The sequence below is a fragment of the Liolophura sinensis genome, chromosome 11, assembly GCF_032854445.1.
Source record: "Liolophura sinensis isolate JHLJ2023 chromosome 11, CUHK_Ljap_v2, whole genome shotgun sequence".
Classification (NCBI taxonomy): Eukaryota; Metazoa; Mollusca; class Polyplacophora; order Chitonida; family Chitonidae; genus Liolophura; species Liolophura sinensis.
Genome location: NC_088305.1, coordinates 4955676 through 4970039, shown reverse-complemented (window position 1 = coordinate 4970039; position 14364 = coordinate 4955676). Strand labels below are relative to the sequence as shown.

The 14364-nt window shown below is 38.5% G+C and overlaps 1 protein-coding gene across 2 annotated transcripts in view; it reads left to right on the top strand.

The window, feature by feature from the left end:
- LOC135477519 (polypeptide N-acetylgalactosaminyltransferase 5-like) overlaps positions 1 to 14364 on the top strand; it is a 94332-nt gene that overhangs the window by 58247 nt on the left and 21721 nt on the right. For both annotated transcript variants that reach the window (XM_064757654.1, XM_064757653.1), the window contains exons 3-4: positions 10238 to 10947; positions 13324 to 13477. In XM_064757654.1, coding sequence (XP_064613724.1) covers positions 10518 to 10947; positions 13324 to 13477 — 584 coding nt within the window. In that variant the 5' untranslated portion in view covers positions 10238 to 10517. The remainder of the gene's footprint in view (positions 1 to 10237; positions 10948 to 13323; positions 13478 to 14364) is intronic.

The following is a 14364-nucleotide window of genomic DNA, read 5'->3' as shown; positions in this document are numbered from 1 at the left end:
ATTTTCCCATTTTGTGATAACTCGTAATAAAATTTAATCCCAATTCTGTATGGCATCAAATTGTCCATTGGATACCTTGACCCGCTCCATAGTTACATATTTTACAATCTCCCGTCAGTTTTATGAGAATCAATGTGCCAACTGGGTGAGGAGAAATTCCATTTTGATGAAAAATGGCTTTGAGATTAAATCGTTCGACTTGTTGGCAGACGACTAGCATCGGCTGCAAGACTTGTGCGGGAGCCTGAAAATACTGATTGCCCGAATTTGATTTTATTGTCGAACCGAGAAAGATTTATTCACGGTCCCTGGACGTTTTGTTGCAAAAATTCATCCACGATGGTATTGGGTATAATTAGCGTAATCAGTTATTGTGTGCCTAAATTGTCCTGTGGCGTGGAAGGACAACCCTGGGTGCTATCGGCATGGCAACAGTGAGACATACTCTTCAGTGGAGGAGAACAAAAAGGCTATTGCTCTTACTGTCGATGTTGTGAATAACCAAGATATGGTAATACAATAATCATCTCACATTTCATTGGGTGACAATATCTGGGATTTTTATTCAGAAACTGTCTGCAGGCATCCATCATTATCTACTGAAACCGTTGACAGATACAAATTCTGATGAGTTTTCCTTGTGAAAAGATACGGTTAAGAATTTAATATGTATTCGGAGACGGGCTGATGTGAAACTTCTGAAATTGACCGACTTTGTTTAAACTGGTACATGTATATTAATTATTAAACTGCAGACCCTGGGATCATGAAGCGAACCTGAGATCTTGAAATCAAAACTTCAGTCATTAAACTCGGTGTGTTCCTTTCTCTTAGTTTAGCTGAAATTTGTTTTACAATTAACTTAACCAGAATTTACATTATCAAGCAATATCAAGCTCCTTTTCATATATCTCTTTACATGTGGCTGTATAATAGGCAAACAAAAAATATGTTTTTTTTTTCTGATTAACAGGTCTAATATACATTGTAACTTAATTGTCAACAGAATGTGAGTCGAAGACAAACATGGATGGAGATCCAGAGCTTATGTTGACTTGCATTACTGTGGACATTTCACTAGCTTTATAATTTAGGGCCAGGCTATGCTTATCTTCCTCACTTCATACCCCAACCACTTGTATCTTACTTGGAAGTTGCTGTTATTGCTTACTGTCTATAAATGCCTCTTCTACAGCCCCTGCCAGTGAGTAGAAGTTTTAACACATTAAAGGACAAGACAGCACCTGGCTAAAACATATTTCAGTCGAAAGCGGGATACTCAAGCTTTATAAAAAGTATCATGCTTTATTATTTTATTGAGATTTCACTGAATAATATGTGAACAAAATGACAATACTGCACAAATCTCTCAGAATGTTTCCAGACATTGCATAGTCACAGTGGTGCTTGAAGATTTAGGGTATTTGACGTCGTTGCTTTGGAATGAACAGTTTTAAGACATTATGATATATATATATATATATATATATATATATATATATATATATATAAACTATTCTACTGGGCATGGCTGTCTGGATTTGTGTGTACATGTGTAGCACGGTCTTTTTTAATTATTTTTTAGTTTTTTTCCAGATTTTACAGATTTCAGAATAGGTCAGATTAACCAATGACTATACTACCTTCAAATTACTTCTGATGCACACGTGGTGTGCTGTTTCTTTTGGGATCTGCCCGGTTTTCTGTGTCTAAAACCTGAACCCCTTTATACATGTACTGTATATGAATGATAGTCTATCTAACATATATAATATTAGCGGGAGCAGAACAAAGAAAGAATGTATGTGTGCATGAGAATAAGAAAATCTTAACATGAGGGTACATCAGTTTTGGGCCTTGTACATATATAAACTACAGGGATCTGTTCCTTTATTAAAAAATGGAAGAAAAAATGTGTTGTGTATGCTGGGCTCTGACACGTATGTTGTGGAAGTATGTTTATGGCCTGTGGTTTTAGCCCAGGATAATGTAATATATTGATAATGTGAAACACATGGCCAAGGAGTCCCTGGTAGTTCTTAAAGTACATGTAGCTCACAGCTCTGAATGTGTGTACATGTATAGGATCACCTCACAGATTCCTACGGACCTTATCTATACATGTAGGTGAATTCATCAAAGCACTACCAATCTGACAGTGGACATAGAACTTCATAGATACAGTGCTCATTGCCTCATGATACAATGCTAAAGACAAGAACAAACCTCTGTACATGTTGTGTCATTATTCTTAATTTGCACCATCTGGATAAGGTTAACATGTGCATGGTATAATGTAGAAGAATGCTCCCAGGAAATGCGGATGTCTCGATGGATTGAAGAGTGAGTACTTGGTATTCAGAGACTAGAATATACATATGTATGTGTGTATAATTTAGTGCATTTCGGTCATTAGATGGTGTATTTGGTCATTAATTGGTGTGAAGTGGTGTATTTCTCTCATTAAGTGGTGTATTTCGGTTATTAAGGGGTGTGTTTTGGCCATTAGGTGGTGTATTTTGGTTATGACTAGTAGTGTAAGCAGAATTGCCACTGGAAGTTTGTCAAAAGGTTTTTCAGATATTCAAAATCCTTAAAAAAGTGTTTCTTTTGATTTTTTTAGTGTTAAATATTGTGTTTGAAATCTCACGATAAGTACATGTAAGCTACCAAATACGTGAGAAGGACATTTTTTCATGGTAAGAGGTTTGTTTGTTTTAATTAAATTTAGAGTGTACTGATGTCTCGGTTGTTGATGTGGCAGTTTTATTTTTGTAACAAGTCCTAACTCAGGGTTACAAAACATTTTTACCTTGTACTTGTGCTTCTTATCTTCTGTAAATAATCAAAAGTTTCAGCCATGACTTAAGTTACCCACTATTTCCTCATTCTGAGAGTTTCTGCTAATCTTACAAAGGTGTTCTGACATGTGTTGAAATGGAAAAAATGTTTTAGCAGCAAACACTTGATGACATGTATTTACCTCTAGAAATGTGCTTTTTGGGAGAAATTTTATGTCTTTTACAGTAGTTCGACTCAGCTGAGCATTAGCGGTTGTCCTTGGCCCATTAACCATTATTTTACCAACATGCTTCTGATTCTGTTCACATCATAAATAGAAATTATTTTCATGTAACCCTGAAAGAAGTTGATAATTTCATTCATTTGTGAAAATAGATGTTCATTTGTAAACATACAGAAGTGGTGTCAATTATGACACGATATTATAAATAAGATTGCAGACATATGTACAGCCTGACATAGCTACAGTGTCAGGTGTTGTATAATGTCCACTATAGCAAATGGGCTTTTTAACCACACATATTTATGACTGATCCACTTAAATGTCCGTTATACTTCACCTATCCTGAATGACCATAAGTTTCGTCCATGGCTAACTTGCCCATATTTCCTGATTCTGAGAGTTCTTTTGATTTCAGAAAAGTGCTGTGTGAATATGTCCACTGTGGATGATATTCTACTGGAAAATTGTTTCAGCGTGAAAAATAATATTTTGTGACATTTATTTGCCTCTAAAACTGCACTTTTGTGGACGAAATTTTAAGTCATTTAAGGTACAGGTATACATGTATATGTGCATTCATTAATTTGAACAGGAAGTGTTCATGATAACACATACACTATAACAATCCTGCAGATTCTGAATATGTGTCATGTTGATTTAATGTTCTTATTAGCCAATAGATTCCCCAAAGTCCTCAACCACCTGCTACTCCATAACCCTGTCTCTCCACCACCCAACCACCTGCTACCCCATAACCCTATCTCCTCACCTCCCAACCATACGTCCTCGAATTGCAGGATAAATAATGTACATGTGCATCATTGATTTGACAGACAATATTCAACATTAGCCTTCAGCGTGTGATATTAAGTGGCTTGTCCCAGATATCCTGGGGCCACTAATGGTGGTCTCAAATTCCCCCCAAAACTCCCTACGCTCTCAGCGAAGTGCCTGCTCTGTCCGCTTAAGCCATTCAATTGGCATCTTGCATGTCACATACTTCTTCAAAGACAGATCACTGTTTTCTTTGGTGGCTATACCTCCTAAAGAAAGCAGATGTTTTTCGTTGTCAGTTTCCGATTTTTAAAGAGCCTCTTTCTGGAAACTATCCAGACGGTAAACGCAGGTGGTCAGGTCTGAAGCTGCCGTAATCTCCTCAATACCAAACCCAATTACTTCTGATGACATCAGACTAGGGAAGGACTGATAGTGAGAAACGATGGACACGCAGTTCTAATTAGAGGTCAAATTGGGCATCCCAGTTGTACAATACATTAGGACTTTAAATGTATTTACTAGACAAATACGTCTTTGTTGGACTAGCTCTGAAGCTATACCTGTGCCGAGCACAAGCCTATGTGCTAACAGCCTTGGAAGATATAATCGACCCTTCATTTTTGGGGATTCATTCTCTGGTGGATTCACCGATTGTTAACTGTCTTCAAAGTCCCAAACCTGAAGGAATAATAAGCTTGTTAAAACAGAAAGCTTTTAACATCCTGTTTATACTTCTGTTACATTTAACATATGATTTGTGACTTTAATATATGCATATATTTATAATGTGATTTACCCAATTCCTCAACCTTTTTGCATGTGAAAGAGCAACTTTCAGTGCTATTTATTCATATTTTAATATGATCTTGGACACAAATCTACATTGGTTGGATTGTCAAAGGTCAGGGCTTCACAAAAAGTTTTTTTTTTTTCACCCGACAGATAATAATGTCTTCAGAATATGCTTAAATAAACATTGAACATGCAAAGCAGGTTGGAGAATTACAGTATTACTTTATGAAATAAATGTGAGCCCTGTTGTCTAACAGACAATTTTTCTGTTTTATTCATGAAAATTATGTGTGGAAATGCTTCAGAACTGATAACTCCCACTTGTAATTACATAAGGACATTAGGTTTTGTTTCTGGTTTTATCTTCTACAGAGTTCTAGTTGACAAAGCCTTAGCAACAATTTCAGAAACCAATGATACTGTGTCTGGCTGTCAGTCACAAGTGGTATACTTCATTTGTTTAGGAAACTGAGAAAAAACACATCTGAGAAAAAGTGTATAAATACTGACTGTCCATTTTAGCCATTTAAAGAAGATGTATACAAATATATGCATGTATATGTAAATGATGACTGTCCATTTTAAAAAATTTAAATTTGTCATTCACGGAAAGGAACTACGTATAGGTACATGTACAATGTACCTGTATGAATTGCATGGTACCGTGTACTTGTTTTTGTTTCTCTTTAACCGAGATTAGCGGTACATACTCTGTCTTTTGCATGAGGAAACAACATTAATGAATTTGTCTGGGTGTCACAGGCTATTAGGGTAGAGAAGGTGGAGTAAAGTCTTTTGGGAAGATCACGTCTGCCAAAATTATAGCTGTGAGAACTGTTTATTTTCCAAGAGCAAACTGACAGAGATTTACATGAACACGTGTAGGCCTATAGAGACCACGTGTGATGTGTATGCCCCGTGGTCAGTATGTACTACCTATGAAGTACATATTGGTTTATGATGAGCTGGGTGTACAAAGGGATATTCTAAGGACATATAGCCTGTAATATGTGGAAGGCTAAATTCTTGGTTGAAGTGACATTGAAGTGTGTGAAGGAATGTGTTATGTGATGTGTATATTCATGTAATCGCCCTCCCCCACCCATTTGGGGTGGGGTGGAGTGTGGATCCTCAGTTTCTCCCATCCATGCACCTTATTTCAGTGTTGTAACTTGTCAATGTTAGTAAGTGAGATTGTCTTTAAAGTTGTGAGGGAATTAAACATGAATAAATAAATAAATCCTATTGGGTAGCAGAGTGATGTAAATTATTCTGCATATTCATGAACATAAACTGTCATAGTAACCATCCAGGCAGTGTTTAGGTTCATTTTTCTCTGTTATTAATTGTGCAGACTTTGTCGTATGCTTATGTGTCCTTTCTGTTGGTATCTGCAGGCTTATCAGGGGTCCTTGGAGTTCTTGAAAGTATTTGAAGTTTGTTGAAAGTCCTTGAAAATGAATTTAAATTTTAGGATAAGTCCTAAAAAGATTATTCCATATTAAAAAAACATATCATACTTGTATTGTATTACGTTCAAAATGGATCAGTAAATACATGTAAGCTTTCAAAATAGCAGTGGTTTGAATGGGTCCTTGAGTAGGCTGAGAAAACAGATTGTTACCTATGGGTTCTTCAGAGTTCTCGAAAAAGCTTTTCTGTCATCAGTTCAGTGGGAACTTCAATTAGGAGTCTGTTGCCCTGGAAATACTGTATGTTGATGCTCCTGTGTATCAGTAGAAGGTGTACTGGATAACTTTGCATGCAACTTTTTGTTTAAGGCTTGTGGAATCACTGGTTTCAGTGGCGTACTCCACATGGGTATTAAATGCTTGGCTTGGACTTTAAATTTGTGGCTTACTATGGACTGTGACCTGTTAGGGATTTACTGCAGAACAATTTATCTTTGTGTCCTAAAACCAAAACACTTCCTTTGCTGAACACTTAATTCCCATGCTAAACAAAGAATGGAAAAGAAAAAAAAAGCAATGAACAGAGGATGAGAGTCTGCAAAAGGAAAAAATCAGAGATAGATCGTTGATGTTGTACAGGAGTAACTAATGGGCTGCTTTTTAGGGCCGTTTTGCTGCGATAGTGCAATTCACTCAATTGGTATTGATTGGGATGTGCAAGCCAGGCTGGGTTTGTGATGGGGTGGGGGAATAGTGAAGGTGGTGGAAGTAACTGAAGGATAGCGAAGTGGTTTGCGGAGAGGTGTGAAGCAGCAGACAAACATTGTTTATTAAGTTTCTGTATTAAACCAGGTCCTGAAGAATAACTCGTGCTCATTGTATCTGGAAACGCTCAAAGTGCCGCAATTTCCTTGGAACGAGGTTTCCGCCGTCATGAGTAATGGATTCAGTGATTGTCAGAGCCCCATCGTCCTGAACATCTCTTTGACAGGCTCACGGAGCAGGCAAACTTGTTGTTAGCCCTGCGGAAATATCATGCCTTCAGCTCTTGCATTTTTTTATTTTTTTGTTTGTTTTTTTGTTACGGACCTTTCTTGGTTGTCAGGCCTGAGCCACAGTGGCTTAGCGAGCTGCCTGAAGTGCAAGATCACTGCACTTGGAGCAAGTTTAAATCATTTTCCATTCCTGTCTGGAATGTTAGCTTTTGAAGGTTTCATATTTCTGACCAGCCTGTTTTTTTTTTGTTTTTTATTTTATTTTAATCTTTGTGGGGTTAAGCATGGAATACGTGGCTTCTGTATAAACGCTGCACAGACAAAGAAAACACTTAGACTTGTGTGCGGAATGTGACCTCAGAGGGGTTTGTCAATCGGTGGTATTTGTCCTCCAAATTCGGGGCTCTGGGGTGAAGGTGGGACAGTTAGGTTCACTGGTTGATATGGCTGTACCCTGACTACTGCATTCTGACAGATAATCTCTGTACTGAAGGCTGCTTTTGCAAAAGTGCAGGCTTAATTTCCTGTAGTATTAGTAGTTTGTAGACTTGTATTGCTGAACATTGTGTATTGGCCATCTTGAAATGAATTGGTTTTAGCGTATGTCACATTAGCAGTCTTGATGGTTTTAGACGTGGGGTTGGGTAAGGTGATCAGGGTGGATCCTAATTCAACTTTAACAGCCCTGTTAGGGAATTAAACATGATTGGATCAAGTGTAGCATTGAGACTGCAGAAATTTTGAGAGAGCTAGCTTTATTTCAGGCTCTACAGGAAAACATAAATTTCTCCACTAGAAGGATCAAAAATGTCAATGACATGATTTCAAAATCCATGCTGATAGCTTGCCATGGCCTGCATGAAAGTATTGCTGTTTGATAAAAGTTTCAGGGTTTCACAAAAGTATAATTTTATCAGTCAACACAGAATATGCTGGAATAAACACCCTGCAAACATGTGGAAAGTTGAAGAACTAGACTAAGGCTTTATAGTAATTAGTTTTCCCCCTTTGACTGGTGGATGGGGCCAATCTTACCAGTGTGGCAGTAGTCTTCAGCTGGCACCCTTTAGCTGGTGGATGGGGGCCAATCTTACCAGTGTGGCAGTAGTCTTCAGCTGGCACCCTTTAGCAGGTGGATGGGGGCCAATCTTACCAGTGTGGCAGTAGTCTTCAGCTGGCACCCTTTAGCTGGTGGATGGGGGCCAATCTTACCAGTGTGGCAGTAGTCTTCAGCTGGCACCCTTTAGCTGGTGGATGGGGCCAATCTTTCCAGTGTGGCAATAGTCTTCAGCTGGCACCCTTTAGCGGGTGGATTGGGCCAATCTTACCAATGTGGCAATAGTCTTCAGCTGGCACCATTTAGCGGGTTAATGGGGCCAATCTTTCCAGTGAGGCAATAGTCTTCAGCTGGCACCCTTTAGCTGGTGGATGGGGGCCAATCTTACCAGTGTGGCAGTAGTCTTCAGCTGGCACCCTTTAGCTGGTGGATGGGGGCCAATCTTACCAGTGTGGCAGTAGTCTTCAGCTGGCACCCTTTAGCTGGTGGATGGGGCCAATCTTTCCAGTGTGGCAATAGTCTTCAGCTGGCACCCTTTAGCGGGTGGATTGGGCCAATCTTACCAATGTGGCAATAGTCTTCAGCTGGCACCATTTAGCGGGTTAATGGGGCCAATCTTTCCAGTGAGGCAATAGTCTTCAGCTGGCACCCTTTAGCTGGTGGATGGTCAACTTTATCACTGTGGAAAGAGCTTTTCTTTGAGAAAATTTTGTGTTAAAGAAAAGTATATATCATGAAACCTAAAATACGAAGGATAAAATGGTGTATAGGACTAGAATTTCACAAAATCGAAGCTCAAATAGTTCGACTATTCAGTGCATAATCTACACGTACCAATGCTTCAAGAGCCAGTAACCAATCCCGATACCACAGTTGATAGAATGTCCACTTCGGGAGGCGATAGATTCAGGGTCAATCCTGAGTCGAGTCACACCTAAGACCTTCAAAGAGGAAGTTGTATCTCCTTGCTTGGTGCTCATCATTAAGGGGATAGTGCAACAACTGGTTGACCCGTATCAGTATAAGGGCTTTTGTGGCGTGGCTTACTTGCCTTTGTACAACAAGGTGGCACATTACATGCACTCTAAGGATTCCTTCGTCGTCATATGACTGAAAAATTGTTAAGTACGACGTTAAACCCCAAGCACTCATTCACTCAAGAGCCAATATTTTGTCTCCTTCCCAATGATGTGTTTCTCATTTTGCAGCTACACATGTCCCTATTCTGGATTAATTTCCAAAAATATACACTTCAGGCCTCAGGATAACAAAGCATTGTTATACTTAAGTCAAAATTTCAAGTCACTTTAAAATTGTTTCTTGTATCACAAGGTCATAATTTTGCTTGGCAAGCATAATTTGTAAGCAAGTTATTTTACATCAAATTTCAGATAAAACAACAGAAAGGAACATACCAAATTAAATGACTGAAGTTTTGACTTATGTGTAAGATCGCTCCATGATCCAAGTGCCAGACATGCACACCTCTCAATTAATTGTTTGAGCTTTGGGGATGGGGAAGGTACATTGTATAATGATGGTTTGCACATTTCATTTTAATTTACTTAAATGTGCATTCATTAATTTTTATTGAACGTATGTAACCTAACTTAAAGATGAGGTAACTGTAAAGTACACAGTACTTAAAATTACGTACTTGAAATCCTCAGTAACCCCCCTCCACCACCACCACAACCACCATGTAGTTAAGCGTTAAAGGAGAAGAAAAAATTAAAAATGGTACCAAAATCAGATGAAAGAGCATTAAAAGTTATGTGTAAATATGATCTTTAGTATTTTTTTTTGATTTTTTGTTTTCTCCACCTTTAGATTTTTCCCAATTGTGTTTGCACAGGTCCTTTTCCTAAATGTGTGGATTCTGACCTGCTAATATCTACATGTAGCTACTTGTTAACATCTGTATATGGATGTGATTTATTATGCAGTTGTGCAGAATGGAAAGGAGCCTAATGTTAAAAATGAAGAAAAAAATAAGTTCTCTCAATCTGATACATACATTTAGCAGGAAGGACTTTTTGCTGATAAAGCCTGCATGAGGACAATTGTGTCTCAGTGAAGACAGCTCCTGACATAGCTGAGCTGTGATCATCCCCTTATGATATACATATGGACTTATGATAGGAGTGATCAATTCTCGTTCATCTTTTTTCTTCGCCAGATTTGCAATTGTGATGAAGTGTGAGAGAGGAAGGAGATCATGATGGCTGCTGATCTAGTGTGACATGAAGCTACACCTGGTGAGGATTTTCCTCTGTTTGATTGACCAGTAACGATTACCTGAGGAGAGAAGATGATATAGTCTGTGGTGACCTCTCCACACTAGCAAAGCGCGCTATCGCTGAGAGACCACATCGAAGACAGGCGAATTGAGCTTATCTGTGATTCTAGCAACTTTTTTTAAAAAAAACAAAAAAAACAACCCAGAACCTTCTTTCACGATGGCCAGCTTAATGCGCAGACGTCGTGGCCTCATCATCAAGTTGATTTTTGCTATTCCCGTTGCCTGGTTTATGGTTGTCATGGTGATGGCGTATCAGGACAAACTGACGTTATCGTCAGGAAATGCTGGAGAAGTCGACAAACGGGATTTGAGTGAGAGGACTAACAAGGGAGATAAGCCCCTTGCGGACGGTGGTCACAAAAATGAACACTTTCTTGCAGACGATAGTTTACACGTGGGAAAAGTTAATGACAATTTAGGTAATAATAAATTTGATGATAATCTTAATAATAACCTAGACAATTTGAATAGGAATAACAAAGTGGATAATCTTAATCCTGTGTTCAACCAAGACAAAGAAGAGGAGATAAAGAAACCTGTTCATGAGGAACTACCAAAACGAGAGCCAGTGGACCCCAATGCGCCAGGTAATGTATCCATCACTCATCTTTAATGTCATAGTTTTACTGTAAGAGGTATTTGAATAATTAATTCATCATTTTCTTTTATAAGGTTTTGGTTTTATAAACATAGCAGTTTATCATTTGTTTGTTATAATTTGTAATATGTTTGTTTTCAGCACTTATTGCAGTGTTTATTTATGTACATTCACTAAAATTCCGTCTGAAAAGCGCATTTTTACATAGGTAAATATATGTCTTATAAATATTGTTGGTGCTGAAACCTTTTCCAGCGGAATATCATGCTATGATTTTAAAACAGTAGAACTCAATTAAGAATCGGGAAAAGTTAACCTAGTCATGGGCAAAAATTTATGTCATTTAATGACCGTACTGTATTTTGTATTTGTGTGCATATGGATTTATCATGTTGTTATTCGTTATTTATTTCTTTCATTGATTGGTGTAAGAAGCCGTTTTCAAGACTTTTTCATTCATATACATCAGTGGTGAGATTTAAGTGTCCTTGCAGAGGAATCCGTAGTACTCGTATCTTTATAACCATTGCCGTCTTCATGTAGGCATCTGACAAACTTGTTAAGTTGCATTCAATCCAACCAGCGACAAATACGTGTAACATCAGTTCATTATTGTAGAAGGGTGGGGCCACAGCGGCCTGGTGGTTAGTGCTCTGTAGTTAAATTTACAGCAAAATTAAGATGCAAGAAATGAAATTGGGGTAATATTTAAACATTGTTGTTATGAAAAATAGAAATATGTGTCCATTAACTTTATTTAGTGGCATTCAGGAGTTGAGTTCCATAACAACACAAATATATGGATAACAACTTTTATTTATTCAGCAAGCGACGTTTTGGTCTGGGTACCAATAGCATTATCAACCATAGTGATTTGCACAATTATACTGAAACGGAATAAATAGAAGTTGTAATCCAGTTGTTGTTGTTTGGTTATGTGGGAATTAAGAAATTACAACACAAGTTTTGATAAACTTGAGGAGGAAATTCTTGAATTAACCTCTAGGCAACAGTCAATATATGAAATTCCTATATATACATGTAGGATATTATCAGCTGCATGTAGATTATTGTGTAGTGTATTTATTTATTTATTTATTTGATTGGTGTTTTGCGCCATACTCAAGAGTATTTCACTTATACGGGGGCCAGCTTTATGGTGGGTGGAAACCGGGCAAAGCCCGTGGGAAACCCACAACCATCCGCAAGTTGCTGACAAACCTTCCCAAGTACGGCCAGAGGTGTAGTGTATTGAATGCATGTGAAAGTATAAATTATTCCAGATAGCATCTGTTTTAGTAACTGCATTGTGAGCTGTGATAGTTATGCTATTTCCTTATTTTATCTAATTGGTAATCGTGAAAGTGGTTTTCATTGTTTACATGCAGTAGACACAATTTATTTTAAACAGTAGTGTATCCAAACAACAAAAAGCCCCCCCCCCCCCTTCCCCCTGGAAAAAAATAGGAAAACAAATAAAAGAAATCTAATACTAGGTACTGGGTTACCATGGTTGAAGTCCAATGCCAAACTGTGCTCAAAATTTCACCCAAATCTGCATAACTATTTTCTGTAAAGGTGCCTACGGACAGGCAAATAAACGACGACAAAAACATAGCCTCTTTGGCTGAGGTACTTAATAAATCTTTGTAATTATCAAGCCCTGGAATTCTTCAACTTTTTTTTGTCAAAATGGTTTCTCCCCAGACACAGAATTATGCACATTAGTTAGTATTAATTGTATTTCTAACTTTCTAAAAAACAAATTGCTGTTTGCTGTCTGCTTCTACATGCAGAACCATTATCAAATGGTTTAATTAGTGGTAAAGGAGCTGATCTTGGCCTAATGGCTAAGATGCTTGCCTCTCCATGGCTGGAACACAAGAAGTACCAGTTCAAATACATCCATGAACAGAGAATTTGTAGATTCCTCTGGAGACACCAACATGGCATAAGACTTGTAGAAAAAATGTTGAACGGGAGACGTAACCGCAAACAAATAAACATGCATTACAATCCATGTGTGAAAGAAGTCGAGTTCTGAGGTCACATGCTTATTGTGGGGTATCTGCTCGGAGACCCACACAGTTTATGACCCCGAAGAACTGTTACTGATGAGGATGGGGTGGACTTATCGAGTAGGCTGACCTCAGACGTTGTCTGACGCTTCAAGGTAGAGTTTGTTCTGTAGCTCTTGTTAAGAATGTGTGGACACTGAGCTAAAGGGAAAACATTTACCCAGTAAATAGGGTTGGTATGGAGTGGTCTGAGAGAGAGGATATGAAGGTAGCAGAGAGGCCTCTGCATTGATGTATTGGCTGGCTTTTTCACCCTTAAAACTCAGATAATATGTTTGTCTTGGCAGGAGAGGGCGGCAAAGCTGTGCAAATCGATCCCAAAAAACTATCACCTGAAGAGAAAAAAAAGTTTGATGATGGCTGGAAAAACAACGCGTTCAACCAGTATGCCAGCGATATGATCTCCTTGCACCGGTCGCTGCCTGATGTGAGAGATAAGGAGTGAGTAGTCATGGATATGGAAGGGGATGGGGTGTGGGGGTGGGAGGGGTTAAGACTGGAGCTTGTGAGGTGGGCGGGGGGTGAGCATTAGGTCTGGTCATACAGCCTTTTACATGTATTCTGTTCCTACCTGCAAATCAATTTCCCCTCCCTCCTCCCGGTCTGAAAAGTTAATGTTGTCATGCAAGTATAGGGTATGTTCCAGTGAATGCTGTCTTCAAAGTCTTCTGACTTTCTATGGTCAGCTCATGCAGGTTTCCTCTCTTGTTGTAATTGGTGAGTCAGCAACCTGCAAATGGTCATGGGTTTTCCCATGACCATAATGCAGCAGTCCAGCTCATGCTGACCCCCTCTCCGACCTTACGTAGGAAGGCCTGTCAGTAACCTGCCAATGATCGTGGGTTTATCCAGTGTTCTGCTTGGTTTCCTCCCATCATAATGCTGGCCACCATCCTATACATGAAATATTCTTGAGTACGACCTAAAACACCAATCAAATAAATAAATAAATATAAGTGAAAATATTCTTGAGTAAGGCTTTATTCAAGGAAATAAATAAATCATTGCATGACACATACAAATACTTACAGGATAAATTCACAAAATTCTCCTGCAAAAGACCCATCAATTCAGTGCTAAAGACTGATGATGGGCAAATCGCTTGAGTGATATGATCTTTGTTTTCATAAACAAACAAAGGGAGATAACCTAGTCAGAAGATGCATACATGTATGATGTTGGCTGCAGGATACGGGAATATACACGTGCCCGCCTGACCAAGTAGATGTATCTAATCTGATGTACATGTAGGATAAATGTGTTTTTCTGTGCCCCCTTTTCACCCTAAAAGGCATTCATTCAATAACATGATTTCGTACAGCAAAAAT